This window comes from Oncorhynchus masou, chromosome 17, assembly GCF_036934945.1.
Source record: "Oncorhynchus masou masou isolate Uvic2021 chromosome 17, UVic_Omas_1.1, whole genome shotgun sequence".
In the NCBI taxonomy this organism is placed as follows: domain Eukaryota; kingdom Metazoa; phylum Chordata; class Actinopteri; order Salmoniformes; family Salmonidae; genus Oncorhynchus; species Oncorhynchus masou.
The window spans coordinates 32,996,939-33,014,603 of record NC_088228.1 but is presented as its reverse complement, the minus strand read 5'-3'; the positions used below and the strand labels follow the sequence as shown (position 1 = coordinate 33,014,603).

Below are 17,665 nucleotides of genomic sequence, written 5' to 3'. Positions count from 1 at the left end.
GAGGCCTACAAGCCTGTCAGGAGGAATGGGACAAAATTCACCCAACTTATTGTTGGAAGCTTGTGGAAGGCTACCAGAAACATTTGACCCAAGTTAAACAATTTAAAGGCAATGCTACCAAATACTAATTGAGTGTATGTAAACTTCTGACCCACTGGGAATGTGATGAAAGAAATAAAAGCTGAAATAAATCATTCTCTCTACTATTATTCTGACGTTTCACATTCTTAAAATAAAGTGGTGATCCAAACTGACCTAAGACAGGACATTTTTACTAGGATTAAATGTCAGGATTGTGAAAAACTGAGGTTAAATGTATTTTTCAAAAGTGTATGTAAACTTCCGACTTCAACTGTATGTGAGAATGCTGTTCATTGACTATAGCTCAGCATTCAACACCATAGTGCCCACGAAGCTCATCACTAAGGTAAGAACCCTGGGACTAAACACCTTCCTCTGCAACTGGATCCTGGACTTCCTGACGGGCCGCCCCCAGGTGGTAAGTAAGGCAACAACACTTCTGCCACGCTGATCCTCAACATTGGAGCCCCTCAGGGGTGTGTACTTAGTCACCTCCTGTACTCCCTGTTCACCTATGACTGCGTGGCCAATCACGACTCCAACACCATCATTAAGTTTTATGACGACTGATCACCGACAGCGAGACAGCCTTCAGCCTATGAGACCTCAGCGACCTGACAGTGTGGTGCCAGGACAACAACCTCTCCCTCAATGTGAGCAAGACAAAGGAGCTGATTGTGGACTACAGGAAAAGGCGGTCCGAACAGGCCCCCATTAACATCGACGGAGCTGTAGTGGAGTGGGTCGAGAGTTTCAGGTTCCTTGGTGTCCATATCACCACCAAACTATCATGGTCCAAACACACCAAGACAGTCGTTTACAGGGCACGACAGCACCTTTTTCCCCCTCAGGAGACTGAAAAGATTTGGCATGTGTCTCCAGATCCTCAAAAAGTTCTACAGCTGCACCATCAAGAACATCCTGACCGGTTACATCACCACCTGGTATAGCAACTGTTCAGCATCTGAGCGTAAGGCACTACAGAGGGAAGTGCGTATGGCCCAGCACATCCTTGAGGCCAAGCTTCCTGCCACCCAGGACCTCTATATTAGGCAGTGTCATAGGAAAGCCCCAAAATTGTCAGAGACTCCAGTCACCTACATCATAGACTGTTCTCTCTGCTACAGCACGGCAAGCGGTACCGGAGCGCCAAGTCTAGATCAAAAGGATCCTTAACAGCTTATACACCCAAGCCATAAGAATGCTGAACAATTCATAAAATGGCCCCCGGACTATTTACATTGACATCACCCCCCTCCATTTGTTTTGTACACTGTTGCTACTCGGTGTTTATTATATATGCATAGTCATTTCACCCCTACCTACATTTGCAAATTACCTCGAATAAACCTGTACTCCCGCACATTGACTCGGTACCAGTACATAGCTGCTTTATTGTTATTTTATTGTGTTACTTTTTATTATTTTTTACTTAAGTTAATTTGGTAAATATTTTCTTTACTCTTTCTTGAACTGCAGTGTTGTTTAAGGGCTTGTAGGTAAGCATTTCACGATAAGCTCTACTTGTTGTAATCAGTGCATATTACAAATAACATTCAGTTTTATTTTATTTTATTTAGACCGGTGGAAATCTGTCCTTTGGTCTGATGAGTCCAAATTTGTGGGGGTGCTTTGCTGTTGACACGGTCAGTGATTTATTTAGAATTCAAGTCACACTTAACCAGCATGGCTACCACAGAATTCTGCAGCAATACTCCATCCCATCTGGTTTGCGCTTAGTAGGACTATCATTTGTTTTTCAACAGGACAATGACCCAACACACCTCCAGGCTGTGTAAGAGCTATTTGATCAAGACAGAGAGTGATGGAGTGCTGCATCAGATAACCTGGCCTCCACAATCACCTGACCTCAACCCAATTGAGATAGCTTGGGATGAGTTGCACCACAAAGTGAAGGAAAAGCAGCCAACAAGTGCTCAGCATATAGTATGTGGGAACTCCATCAAGTTGTTGGAAAAGCATTAATCTTTTAAAGCTGTCATCAAGGCAAAGAAAGGGTGACTACTTTGAAGAATCTCAAGTATTGTCACACCCTGATCTGTTTTACCTGTCTTGTGCTTGTCTCCACCCCCCTCCAGGTGTCACCATTTTCCTCAATGTCCCCTGTGCATTTATACCTGTGTTTCCACACACTGACTCAACTCCAGCCACTTTAATAATGGGAATTGATGGGACATTATGTAAAATATATCACTAGCCACTTTAAACAATGCTACCTAATATAATGTTTACATACCCTACATTATTCATCTCATATGTATACGTATATACTGTACTCTATATCATCTACTGCATCTTTATGTAATACATGTATCACTAGCCACTTTAACTATGCCACTTTTTACATACTCATCTCATATGTATATACTGTACTCGATACCATCTACTGTATCTTGCCTATGCCGCTCTGTACCATCACTCATTCATATATCTTTATGTACATATTCTTTATCCCCCTACACTTGTGTGTATAAGACAGTAGTTTTGGAATTGTTAGTTAGATTACTTGTTGGTTATTACTGCATTGTCGGAAATAGAAGCACAAGCATTTCGCTACACTCGCATTAACATCTGCTAACCATGTGTATGTGACAAATAAACTTTGATTTGATTGTCTGTTGCCAGTTCATCTTGTCTCATCAAGCCTACCAGCATAATTTTCCCGTACTTCTGTTTATCTCTTGTCCCTGTTTTTCTAGTTTTTCCGGTTTTGACCACTTTGCCTGCCCTGACCCTGCCTACCGTTCTGTACCTGTCTGACACTGCCCTGGATTACCGACCTCTGCCTTTCCCCTGTTTTGTTAATAAACATCTGTGATTCAAACTGTCTGCATCTTGGTCTTATCCTGAGGTCCGATAAATATAAAATATATTTGTATTTGTTTAATATTTTTTTGGTTACTACATGATTCCATATGTGTTATTTCATAGTTTTGAATGTCTTCACTATTGTTCTACAACTATCAGGCGGCGGGTAACTGGTGCAGTGAATCAGGCGCAGGACAGCAGAAATGAGTGTATTTAATTCCACGACAGCACCAGTATACAGACAATACTCAAGGTGCGGCGAAATACCGGTCACTCGAAAATAACGGGCGTAAATACATAACCCGGAAAACATAACCAGCCGACATGAACAATCAATTAAAACGCACACTAACATGCGGGAAACAGAGGGTAAATAATGAACATGTAATTGGGGAATTGAAACCAGGTGTGTAGAAAACAACGACAAAAACAAATGGAAAATGAAAAGTGGATCAGCGATGGCTGGAAGACCGGTGACGTCGACCGCCGAACGCCGCCCGAACAAGGAGAGGGACCGACTTCGGCGGAAGTCGTGACAACAACGTAGAAAAATCAAAATCCTTGATTAAGTAGGTGTGTCCAAACTCCTGACTGGTACTGTACATTTGGAAACATTTCTAAAAACCAGTTTTCTCTTTGTCATTATCGGGTATTGTGTATAGATTGAGTAAAACTATATATTTAATACATTTTAGAATGAGGCTGTATCGTAACAAAATGTGGAAAAAGGGAAGGGGTATGAATACTTTCCGAATGCACCGTGCGTGGCATGCCAATTGATGTTGTACTGAATGCAAATTGATATCGCTCTGACAGTGGGTTCCAAGTATTTGGAGAGCAATACACATAGTTGCAGTGATGAATGCTGATGTTAACTGATTGTCTATAGGATCACTCAAGCTGCCATTTATATTTGACCAATAATACTTACTGGAGAAAGCTGCAGATGCTACTCTATATAGTGAGACTTGGCTAATTTCAGGCTATGGCGTTCGAGAGGGACCGGCTGACCTGCCGACAAGTACCGACATGAACAATCAATTAACACAATTACTGACTGGCTGACCTGCCAGTCAGCAGGGGTGGCCAACTGGTTCTGTGCTGTGAGCTGCTGGCCGTCAACCACTCTCAGGATCTCATCAAAGTTCCATGCCATTGTGGGAAGGTAGAGCAGGGACAGCTTCAACCTTTTGTCTGGGCCAATGGAAAAATCCCTTGACAAGCGAACATGTCACATTTTGGTGGGAAGGAATTAGGCAGGTAGGGGGTGGTTTTATTCTCATGGCAAGCAGTTAGAGAGAGAAAGTGTGTGTGTTTGACCGAAACTGGGAGTGTAGCAAATATGAGCTAGTGAGCTGTGTTCATTCGTGGTGATATCACCTTCACTGATACATATAAGAAGATTACGTCATCGTATCCAGCAAGGGGCTGAGGTAGTGTGTTTTTGCCAGACGGGGAGGTGGGGCCTGGGTGGGAGGGGTAAGTTAACTCATATTAACCAGTGAAGATGAACCGCTTGCATCAGCGTGAATAAGTAACGTTTATGGGAAATAGAGCACAAGAAAGAGCAGGATGATCTCATAGTGGGCCAATGAGTCATACCGGAAACTGAGAAACAGTTGGAGAGAGAGAAAGGCTGTCAGAGAGTGTGTGTGTGTGTGCCTGTAGGTGTGCATACATGCATGAGCGTGTTTTGACACTCACACAGTGGCAGTAAGGGGAATGCCGTCCTTGTCCTTCTCGTCATGGTCCAGCATGGCCAGGCCCACTGCCAGCTTCCTGTGACTGTCTGCTATGATGGGGAAGAGGAACGCACAGCCAGACTCCTTCCTCATTGTTGTAGGCTAGGATGTCTTACAGGATCACAGCACAGCCCCTCCATTACTAAACACACTGGTCATTTGTATAGGCACTCAAAACTATGGCTGTATCCCAAGTGGCACCCTATTCTATGGGCCCTGGTCAAAAGTAGTGCCCTATAAAGGGAATATCGGGCCATTTGGGAAGCAGCCGAAACCTTGGTCCAGCCACGGTGGTCCTCCAGACTGTCGATGGACAGGGCAATAATTTTTATGTTGCTCCTGCTAAATTCACAGCTGAGTTTGTCGGCTCGGCCCATCTCTGTGGTGCAGACAGCAGTGTAGTCACGGAGGTGGGAGAACAGGATACCCCAGCGACAGAGAGAAGGGAGGGGGGTGATGGATAGAGGGACAGAAATAGCGAGAGAGAGAGAGTAGGGGCCTAGCAGAGGAATGACAGCCTCTGTCCCCCTGGCTACTGTCTTTCATTTTTTGACCACTATTGCTTTTAGATCAGGGTAAGAAATAGTTAATTCAATGTTTAATACACTTTAATAAAACGTATGTTAAGGAGCCTAAAGTTCCGTTCAAATGTTTGATTTCATCATGTAGCTAAGAACCAGGCGGAAAGTAAAAGTGGCATGCAGCTGGCGTCAAGTATGGCCACAGAGATCTTGCACCCATTAACATTTCAGAGTCAGCGTTTGAGTGGGCTCAGACAACAAATAATTTGAGCAGTATGTAAAGCAGTTTTTTCTCTGACGTCTCGACCTCGTTAGCCTGACACAACCAACTGACCTACACTGAGTAAACAAAACATTAAGAACTCTTTCCATGACTTAGACTGACCAGGTGAATCCAGGTGAAAGCGATGATCCCTTATTGATGTCACTTGTTAAATTCACTTCAATCAGTGTGGATGAAGGGAGGAAACGGGTTAAAGAAGGATTTATAAGCCTGGAGACAATTGAGACATGGATTGTGTATGTGTGCCATTCAGAGGGTGAATGGGCAAGACAAAAGATTTCAGCGCCTTTAAACGGGGTATGGGTTTTTCATGCAGCTTCCCGTGTGTATCAAGAATGGTCCACCATCCAAAGGACATCCAGCCAATTTCATACATCCGTGGGAAGCATTGCAATCACTGTAATACTGTTGTATTTGGCACATTTTTTGACAAATACATTTTGATTTGCGAGCCGTTAGTGGGCGTCTAAGTGCCCATCCTGCCTTAGTGGCTCCAGTTGTTCCACTAAGGCTTTTATAGGTCTTTGAGCTTCCGATATGATGAATTATTCTATGCCATTTTGTTTTGATACTGGGCTAGGCATAATACTTGATTCGACTGAACAGATGGTGTTCAATCCTACATTTACCACTTGTGCTAAATTTGGATATTATACTGAATTGAATCAAATGGACTCGGAGGTAAACTTCAACATGTCTTTACCCCATGACTGTCGGTCAAGAACCCAGCATTCTTTACTGACGTCATATCAGTACACATCATCCCCCCCTTATCATCCCCCCTTTACTTGGATATAAACTTCAATGTCAACCTGACATATACAACAACACTTGTACAGCAACATTTGTGTTAACAATAAACAACTTTTCTTTATCAGCTTACTTTTTAATCTACCATTTGCAAAAATAAACAGTATTCCTTTAAAATAAAATCTGCTACAAAACTTTCTGCACCTTATCTTTTTCACAGAATAACTCAAACATTCAGAGTATTTTTTATTAGACCATTGTACTTGCCACATTTCAGATAGCGCTTGTTTTCTTTAACTCTAACAGTGGGGGGAATTATTTAACGACAAAGTCTGTTAGCTTCTGAGGCAGTTTGATACCAGGCGGTGTCAAAGGAAGGCCTTAAACATTTTCAAAGACTCCAGCCATCCAAGTCATAGACTGTTTTCTCTGCTACCGCACGGCAGGTGGTACCGGAGCACCACGTCTGGCACCAGAAGGCTCCTGAACAGCTTCTACCCCCCCCCCCCCAAGCTATAAGATTGCTGAACAGTTCATCAAATGGCTACCCGGACTATATACCTTGACCCCCTTTTTTTACTGACACTATTGCACCGGCTCTATGCACACTCACTGGACTCTACCCATACGCTCACACACATAGACACACTTTCACACTCTTCAAACATGCTGCTGCTACACTGTTTATTATTTATCCTGATTGCCTAGTCACTTCTACCCCCACCTACAAGTACATATTACCTAAATTACCTCAACTACCTTGTACCCCTGCACATTGACTTGTTACAAGGTGTCTGCAGCATTGTATGTATTTGTAATATATAATAATAATATATCCCATTTAGCAGACGCTTTTGTCCAAAGCGACTTACAAGTCGGCTGGGGCTACTATATTTTTTACATATGTAGGTGACTGCCCTAGCCAGGGAATCGAACCCACGAAACACGCTGTGGCGTCTCCTCATTGAAAACATCAAGCTCTTCGTAAATGATTTTATTTATTTGGCGCTTTTTGAAAATGCGCCATGCTCTACTGACTGAGCCACACAGGACTCTCTTGTACTTCCAGTATATAGCCTCATTATTGTTATTTATTTTTATTTCACCTTTACTTAACTAGACAAGTCAGTTAAGAACAAATTCTTATTTATAATGACCTCTTACTCCGGCCAAACCCTAACCCGGACGACGCTGGGCCAATTGTGTGCCGCCCTATGGGACTCCTGATCACAGCCGGTTGTGATACAGCCTGGAAACGATCCAGAGTCTGTAGTGACGCCTCTAGTGCTGAGATGCAGTGCCTTAGACAGATGCGCCACTCGGGAGCCCCAGTATTTTATTCTGTTACTATTTCATTTTTTATTTTATTTTTTATTCTTAAAACATTTTTTTTTTACTCTGCATTTTTAAAGTCTACGCTGGTTGTATTTGAGCACATGTGACAAAGAACATTGTGATGTGATTGGATTTGACTTACCGTTGTCCTATTTCAGGATAGCCTGGTTTACTCCACGACTGTCGGTGCATCGAGAACCCAGCATTCTTACTGACGTGGTGATGTCATATTAGTACACGACAGATGGTTCCTCTCGGTGTCCTGCATAATGTCCCTCAGGGGTCCATCTGCACACTTTGCACTATGTAAATTAGTAGCCTATGCGCAATTACGTGCAGAATATGCATTGTGAACACTTTGTTGAACTAACCACAACAAAGGTTGTTAAAGCTGCATTAAGTTAATGGACAGTGCTGGGCAGAGCTGTGTTGTTTGCCAAAGTCCCATCAATTCACAAAAGTGTCTGATATTGCATTCCTTTGTGGGAAAAGTGTATTTTTATTGTCTTAGTGAAAGCACAGCTGGCCTAGAGAATGGTTGTATTGTGTTTTAAAATGAGCTAGAATTTAATAGAAAAACGCAATTGTTAACACAATTTGGAAAACATGTCTCTGTATATCTTTTTGAGGGGTATGGAATGCATTTACAGTATTTCATTCTATTCTACCAATTGCCAAGTGGCACACAGTAACAGTTGATGAAAAGGCCAAGCCTAATAGTTGTAATATGCACTCTTGCATTTATGCACTGACTCTACGGATGGGAATATTTATATTTCATTATATTTACTCGTCAAAGCTCCCAGAGCTATTATAGTTTGAAGAAAAAAAATGTTGATGGGTGGATCAGAATTTATGATATTGTTTTGTGTGTCACATGTTCTACTGGGAAGGACACTGTTTTGTCATGACAGTCAATAAAGACGTTGCCAACCTATCACCTTCACACTAAAAATAATAAAAGTGAAGGGAAGTATCAAACCTCTTAGTTTTCTTTATCTTATCGTTGGACAGGAAGTGAAATCCTGTGGGTGAGCCTGTAAGAATGAAATAAAATTGTCTGTCCTTGGTTGGAACGTCAGCACAAGAACTGTTCGTCGGGAGCTTCGTGAAATGGGTTTCCATGGCCGAGCAGCCACACACAGCTTAAGATTACCATGCGCAATGCCAAGCGTCGGTTGGAGATGTCTAAAGCTCTCCGCCATTGGACTCTGGAGCAGTGGAAACGCGCTCTCTGGAGGGATGAATCACGCTTCACCATCTGGCAATTGAGATGAATCTGGGTTTAGCAGGAGCATGCTACCTGCCCGAATACATAGTGCCAACTGTAAAGTTAGGTGGAGGAGGAATAATGGTCTGGGGCTGTTTTTCATGGTTCGGACTAGGACCCGCTAGGGAAATCTTAACGCTACAGAATACAGTGGCATTCTGGACGATTCTGTGCTTCCAACTTTGTGGCAACAGTTTGAGGAAGGCCCTTTTCTGTTTCAGCATGACAATGCCCCCGTGCACAAAGCGATGTCCGTACATAAATGGTTTGTCGAGATCGGTGTAGAAGAACTTGACTGGCCTGCACAGAGCCCTGACCTTAACCCCATCGAACACCTTTGGGATGAATTGGAACGCCGACTGCGACCTCAATAATGATTTTGTGGCTGAATGGAAGCAAGACCACACAGCAATGTTCCAACATCTAGTTGAAAGTCTTCCCAGAAGAGTGGAAGCATCAAAGGGTGGACCAACTACATATTAATGCCCATGATATTGCAATGAGATGTTTGACGAGCAAGTGTCTACATACTTTTGGCCATGTAGTGTAACTGTTAACCTGGAATCCACATTGAATATGTCTCAGTGCAGATTCAAGGTTACATAGCTGTAATGTTGTACAAATCCTTGATCTGATACTCGACACGTCAACTAATGGCCAGCAGATGGCACCACATGACAGGTTCAAAACAAACCTGCAACGTCTATTGTCTGAAATGCTCATCTGTGGCTTATTCTGTAGTTTAATGTATATCTCAAGGCTTTGAAATGAATGAAATTGATTCGGCAAACGGAAATGCAGGAAATGGAAATACACAAGGGACAACAAAAAAAACATGTCACTTTTTCTCTGGATGTTTACAACATGCAGTTATATCCTCACATGTTTGTATCGTGTGGTCATGAATGATATTCTGAGCAAATTGTCCCATTGTAATTTATAGAACAAAACAAATGCAGACTGGTAATCTTTTTAGGGATCTCTATCGTTTACATTTTATTTTGAGATAAAATGACAAAGTAATGGTGAAGAGAGAAAATACAACTTTACGAGAAAATTAACATGGACAATACAGTCAAAAAATGTATTAAAATAAGTAAAATACATAATATATAATACAGGAAGAGCAATTGTTTACATGGCGTAGCACAAAGAGTTCCACCGTAGTGAGGTATTTCATTGTAAGATTCATGTTATTTTCATTAGTACATTCTACTAGACAGAGTAAAGCACACAAACAAAGGCCTCACTATGAACTTATTAGAAAGCTGTTAGTAATGATATTGGTTGATCATATTTTAGTAACAGCACTCCACACCAATCCATCATCTTTACCCAGCCTCCTCTTATTGGCTGTTTCCGCTAGGTTTCGCCAACCTGACATCGTAGGTGATCATGTGGATGTTGACCCAGGCATAGAGATTCCTCTGGGCGTGGTTGAAGTCCACCATGCTGTTGTAGCGGTAGTGGTTCTTGAAGGGCACCGCCATGCCTCGGCCCTGGCCGGTGGCCGTGTCGAACACGTGGTTGACGGTGATGTCTGGGGCCGTGTCGCTGGCCACTGTGTAGACCCAACCGCTGATCACGAAGGTGTTAGCCACTGTGTTCTTCCTGATGTTAGTCTCCCAACTCCTCTTCACCTCCAGGTTCTCAGGGTCCAGCTGGGATGCCACGATGGCTCCCTTGGCCTTGCTGGGGCTGTAGATGGCCCACGGGCACTGCTCGTTTACCGCAACGTCGATGTCTGTGTAGACGGCCCAAGAGTAGGGGTGCTGGCCGTGAAAGCCGGCGTGGGGGAGCTCCAGACGTCCTGCAAGGCTCTCGAAAGCCAGGTCGTAGCGGTGCAGGGTGCAGCGGTGTCTGCGCTGGTAGTAGAGGGAGTCGCGGTACAGGGTTGCCCCAGTGCTCTCCACGGGCACCGGCAGCACCAACACCTTCATGGGAAGCCCTTGGCGAACTGCTCCATGTCCTCGTGTGCAAACAGCTGGCGGACGTCCTTGCCCACCGTGTCGATGCGCCACACCGTCTTATTGCTGTATTGAGGGGGGGGGGGGGCTCAGGGTCCTGCAGCCACACCCCATACTTCCCTGTGACGCTATCAGCCTTCCGGTGCAGGACAGGGTCTCCCACAAACACCAGCTCACCACAGCCTGGAGAAACAGACAGAGGGTATTTACATTCATTTCAAATTTTGTCTCCACAAGAGAACTATGCCAAGTACATTGGAAATTGTGCTTTGTGAAATACACAGTAAATTTCACAAAGCTATCTTTCTCTGAAAGGAATTTTAGATTGTGAGAGGTGATATGCATCTATATAGTTTGGTGTGTAGTGACTCTAAGAAGCCACCAGGAGGATATAGATAGATAGAGGGAGTCTGGGAGGTACAACTGTAGAGTGGTAATAACAGGACATATCTGTGTGGTTCTGCCCAGCTTCTTGAATGAGACGTGAATGCTGGGACCTCGGTCACCTCGGCCTTATCTCTTGATAGGGGGCATAGTCAGGGTCTGACAGAGGGGGAGAGGGAAGAAGATGAAACACAGTTTTATTTAGTGTTTGATCTGGTTGCTGAAGTCATAAACTCAAATCATAAACATACAGTATTGATAAACCTAAAACACATTCAAAGGTGACACGCTGACAACATGAACGCCTCTTATTAGATGCCCCAGTCATTTGACCTGCAGCACGGGCACGGTCCCCAAAAGGATCACAGACACTTAAACTGATATGCAACATGCACGAGTGACAGGGCTGTAAAAGGATCTTCTGTGTCGTTAATACCACTCTGCTAATGCAGCGAAGCACGTCTAACAGAAACTGGCCTCGGCAGGGTTGTCCACGGTGAAGGTGTACTGGCACCGCCCGGTGTGGTCGTTTGAGCGTTGCAGAGAGACCCGGCCATGGGTAGACAGCACCAGGCAGGACAGACACAAGGCTACCACATTCTGGGGGAGCCACATTCTGGGGGACAGTCTCTTTATTTCTCACTTTGCTTAGTGATGATCTTTCTTTTGTTGAAAAATGACGTTTACATGATCAAGGCCCTTCTCCACCAATTGCTGAGTTTGGCCGGGGGGCAGCTCTAGGAAGAGTCTTGGTGGTTCCAAATTTCTTCCATTTAAGAATGACGAAGGCCACTGTTTTCTTGGGGATTATTTTCTTTGTACTCTTCCCCAGATCTGTGACTCAACACAATGCTGTCTCTGAGCTCTACGGACAATTCCTTCGACATAATGGCTTGGTTTTTGCTCTGACATGCACTGTCAGCTGTGGGACCTTCTATAGACAGGTGTGTGCCTTTCCAAATCATGTCCAATCAATTGAATTTAACAGAGATGGACTCCAATCAAGTTGTAGAAACATCTCAATCAATCAATTAATCAAATGTATTTATAAACCCCTTCTTACATCAGCTGATGTCACAAAGTGCTATACAGAAACTCAGCCTAAAACCCCAAACAGCAAGCAATGCAGGTGTAGAAGCACGGTGGCTAGGAATAACTCCCTAGAAAGGTCAGAACCTAGGAAGAAACCTAGAGAGGAACCAGACTATAAGGGGTGGCCAGTCCTCTTCTGGCTGTGCCGGGTGGAGATTATAACAGAACATGGCCAAGATGTTCAAATGTTCATAAATGACCAGCAGGGTTAAAAAATAATAGTCACAGTTGTTGTCTAGGGTGCAACAGATCAGCACCTCAGGAGTAAATGCCAGTTGGATTTTCATAGCCGACCATTCAGAGTTTCTCTACCACTCCTGCTGTCTCTAGAGAGTTGAAAACAGCAGGTCTGGGACAGGTAGCCCGTCCGGTGAACAGGTCAGGGTTCCATAGCCGCAGGCAGAACAATTGAAACTGGAGCAGCAGCATGGCCAGGTGGACTGGGGACAGCAAGGAGTCGTCAGGCCAGGTAGTCCTGAGGCATGGTCCTAGGGCTCAGGTTCTCCGAGAGAGAGAATTAGAGAGAGCATACTTAAATTCACACAGGGCACCGGATAAGACAGGATAAATACTCCAGATATAACAGACTGACCCTAGCCCCCTGACACATAAACTACTGCAGAATAAATCCTGGAGGCTGAGACAGGAGGGCTCAAGGATGATAAATGGAAACAGGATCTACATGAGCTCAATTTCGTGTCTCATAATAAAGGGTTTGGATACTTATGTAAATAAGGTATTTCAGATATTTATTTGTAATAAATGTACAAAAGAATATTTAAAACTTGTTTTCACTTCGTCATTATGGGGTATTGTATGTAGAATGATGAGGGCAATGTTTTATTTAAACCATTTTAAAATAAGGCTGTAACGTAATAAAATGTAGGAAAAGTCAAGGGGTCTGAATACTTTCCGAATGCACTGTACGAAGTATTTGCAAAATAGCTAAAAAAGTAGTAAGTAGTTGCTAATGAGCTAAAATGCTGAAGTTGTACGTAATGAGATTCGAAACACGCAACCTTCGTGTTCCGACCTAACCACCCTCCTTTAGTTTTTGCCTTAAATAACCTTCTGTTTTATGTAACCGCCAAACATAACATAGGCTATCATACTAATTTGAGTGTTCCATATTTCCGTTTACTATGTTACGTCTCTTCTATGAGACCAGGCTACACACACACACACACACACACACACACACACACACACACACACACACACACACACACACACACACACACACACACACACACACACAAAATCTGCATGGCAGATTTTCTAGGAGTATTATGGACAGCAAGATCAGATGGAGTGCAGAAAATAATAGCAAGGAGGATAACGATAGAAACACAAACTGAAATCTTCTCTTGGACCACTTTTAGACCAGTGCCTTCAGAAGATATTCACACCCCTTGCCCTTTTCCACATTTTGTAAAGTTACAGCCTGAATTTGAAATTGATTCAATTAAGATGTTTTGTCACTGATCTACATACAATAGCCCATAATGTCGACGTGAAATTATGTTTTAGAAATGTTTACATATTAATAAAAAATGTAAAGCTGAAATGTCTTGAGCCAATAAGTATTCAACCCTTTTGTTATGGCAAGCCTAAATAAGTACAGGAGTAAAAATGTGCTTAACAAGTCATAATACATTGCATGGACTTAACTTGTATGCAATAATAGTGTTTAACATGATTTTTAAATGACTACCCATCTCTGTACCCACACATACAATTAGTAAGGTCACTAAGTCGAGCAGTGAATTTCAAACAGACTCAATGTCACACCCTGACCTTAATGTTCTTTGTTTCCTGTGTCTGTGTTTGTGCCACACGGGACTGTTTCGTTGCCAGTTCACTTTGTTTTTTTGTATTTGTGTTCATGTTCAGTTTTCCCTATTAAAACATGGACACCTACCACGCTGCATATTGGTCCGATCCTTGATTCACCTCTTCAGAGGAAGAGGAGGAAATCTGCCATGACACCCAATCACATAGACCAGGGAGGTTTTCCTATGATTTGCATATAAGGGCACCTACAGGTAGATGGGCAAAAAAAAGAAGCAGACATAGAATCTCCCTTCGAGCATGGTGAAGTTATGAATTACACTTTGGCTGGTGTATCAATACACCCAGTCACTACAAAGATACAGGCGCCCTTCCTAATTCAGTTGCCGTAGAGGAAGGAAACCGCTCAAGGATTTCACCATGAAGCAAATGGTGATTTTAGAATAGTTACAGAGTTTAATGGCTGTGATCGGACATAACAGTATGGATCGACAACATTGTAGTTACTCCACAATACTAACATAAATGACAGAGTGAAAAGATGGAAGCCTGTACTGAAAAAAAATATTCCAAAACATGCTTCCTGTTTCTAATAAGGCACTAAAATAATATGGCAAAAAAAAGTGGCAAAGAAATACACTGGAGTTGCTTACCAAGACCACATTGAATGTTCCTGAATGACCTAGTTACAGTTTTGACTTAAATCGGCTTGAAAATCTATGGCAATACTTAAAAATGGCTGTCTAACAATGATCAACAACCAACTTCACAGAGCTTGACAATGTTGGTGTTATTGAATAATGGGCAAATAGACTCACAGCAGTAATTTTGTGTCGGTTGTTGACCCCAAAAAAGACAATTAAATCAATGTGAATCATAACACATAATTGTCAGGATTTGGCCAGGGTTGTTCCGGGTTTTGGTCACTAGATGCCCCCATTGTGCTTTTTGACCTTATGTTTTTTCCCTTGTTCCCCATTATTATTTGCACCTGTACCTCGTTTCCCCTGATTGTATTTAAACCCTTAGTTTCCCTCAGTTCTGTGCTCTGTGTTTGTATGTTAGCACCCAGCCCTAGTGTTCTGTGTTTTCCTGTCGATTCCGGTGGATGCTCTTGTGGAATTCTGTTTTTGTTTTTGAGTGTGGCTTTTTTGTGCTATTCCTACCACCTTTTGGATTTACCATTTTTGTATTTAAGGACTTCTCTTTTTTACTTTATTAAATACACCGTCTTAAGTACTGCTGTGTCTGCCTCATCTTCTGGGTTCTGCTGACTATTCGTGGCTCAGTTGGTTAAGTGACTGTTTCTCACTCCGGAGACCCAGGTTCGTAACCGGGTCCTGACAATAATGTTTTGGAAAAAGTCAAGGAGTGTCAAGCCCTGACCTTAGAGCCTTTTTATTTCTCTATTTGGTTAGGTCATGGTGTGATTTGGGTGGGCATTCTAGTTTTTCTATTTCTTTGTTGGCCAGGTATGGTTCCCAATCAGAGGCAGTTGTCTATCGTTGTCTCTGATTGGGGATCATACTTAGGCAGCCATTTTTCCCACCTTAGATTGTGGGATCTTGTTTTTGTGTAGCTGCCTGTGAGCAGCACAGAACGGCACATTTCGGTCTCTTCGCTTCTGTTTGGTGAGTTTCATATTTGATTAAACATGTGGAACTCTACGCATGCTGCGCCTTGGTCCAATCATTCAAACGATCGTGACAAGGGGTGTGAAAACATTCCGAAGAAGCTGTACATAAATTCCCTACAAAGAGATGGAGGAAAAAGACCGCAAACGATCCAAACGATTGATCCAGGAGAAACTTTGAGAAGTATTGGTGAAGTGGGACAATTAAGATGACATTTCATCACGCAGGACAAACAAAATAAATAAAGAGAGAAAATGTTTAAGTGCTGATCCAGGGCAGTAAAGGGACTGTGAAAATAACTTCTGGTATTTGGAATATCTGAGTGTTGCCATCCTGTCAACAGACAAGATTAGTTACTGCATTAAAAAAAATACAGTGACAGCCTAACCACCCCAATTACCTAGATAATCAACTTATCATTGCAAGAAAGTTCATTCCTGAAAGCATGGAAGACTGCCATCTTGACTCCTGTATATAAATCTGGAGACCAGCAGGAAGTGAGCAACTACAGGCCTGTCAGTATACTCCCCGTCATCTCTAAGGTTGCCGAACAAGCTCACAGCACACCTGAACACAGGGTCTGTCCCTCTTCACCCATGTAGTTTGGGTTTAGGGTGAACCACTCAAAAGAGACAGCATGTTGCTATCCAAGCTGGATAAAGGAGGTATGTTAGAGAGTGCCTCAGGGGGTCCAGCTTTCGGGCCCCTGTTAATCAGCCTATACTGTACATCAATAACCATGACCTTCCTTCTGTGTTCCAGGGAGTGGAGATCCAGATGTATGCTGATGACACAGTGGAACGAGTGTTAAGCAGGTGGCTGCCAAGTTAACATCAGTTATGGATAATGTTTCACAATGGCTCAATGACTCCTGTCTCGCCCTAAACGTGGGGAAAACAGTGGCCATGTATTTCTCCATCAGTCAAAAGCAGGTCTTTGCCGACATCATCATACATGGTCAACAGATCAAAACTGTCTTAGAATTCAAATACCTCGACATAATCCTTGATCCAACTCTCAACTTCAAGAAAATAAATGTAAAAAAATAACAACGCAATCAAAGCCTAGACCATTTACGGTTCATCAGAAACTCTCTCCATCGAGGCTTCCAGAATGTTCTTGCCTCTACTCCAAGCAAAATAGCAAGGAAACAAGACTCTAAACCAGTGGGGGCCGTAACATCCCCAGACGGTCCACGTCCTTTGCACAATCGGCCTTCTCATTCAAAGCAGCTAAGAAATGGAATGGCCTCCCCTCTTCTCTGAAAACATGTACCAGCTTCAAAACCTTCTCGACTGAGACAAAAACATTTAGAAATTCCAATCAGTCATGCACTCATTGATTTTAACCTTAAAAGGCCCTACTGACTTTTACTGCAACAGAAGACACATTAGTACATACACAGGTGTAATTTCAATACGTGTAACAACTGGGCTATGTACAATATACACTGAGTATACAAAACATTAGGAACACTTTCCTAATATTGCATTGCACCCCCTTTTGCCCTCAGAAAAGCCTCAATTTGTCTGGGCATTGACTCTATAAGGTGTCGAAAGCGTTCCACAGTGTCAATTTGGCTGTATGTCCTTCCGTGAGATGAATCATTCTTAATGCACATGGCAAACTGTTGAGTGCGAAAAACCTAGCAGCATGTTCAACTTAATATAAACGTGTTTTCCCATCTCAAGAGGTTAAATAAAAAAATGTCTATAGTAAGTGCCAAATAAAGTAACAGGGTTGACCGTAACAGGGTTGATGATTTCTTCGTAAATCAGCCATAAATTCCCTTGTGACAGGCGGAATAGAGGCTTGTTGTGTGCAACAGGGAGTGGCAAATGAATACAAGCTTGACAAAAAAATGAAATTGTTAAAACATGTCTAGCCTGTCTATCTATGGGTAACAGGGTTGACGAGTTATACTCGACATGCTCAGTTTTCCACCACAAAACACCAGAAAGTGTCCAAAAAGAGCAGAACCAGCAC

General features: G+C 42.9%; 1 protein-coding gene and 1 pseudogene across 1 annotated transcript; both read right to left on the bottom strand.

Moving 5' to 3' along the window:
• Positions 1-3,888: 3,888 nt before the first annotated feature.
• LOC135558257 (peroxiredoxin-6-like) lies at positions 3,889-5,089 on the bottom strand (the record flags this gene model as incomplete). Its single annotated transcript, XM_064991978.1, has 4 exons — positions 3,889-3,921; positions 3,965-4,124; positions 4,615-4,754; positions 4,928-5,089. Coding segments are annotated over 4 exons (495 nt in total), but the record flags the coding sequence as incomplete, so codon positions are not given.
• Positions 5,090-10,157: 5,068 nt separating this feature from the next.
• Positions 10,158-11,777, bottom strand: LOC135558256 (myocilin-like; annotated as a pseudogene).
• Between the last annotated feature and the right edge of the window lie 5,888 nt (positions 11,778-17,665).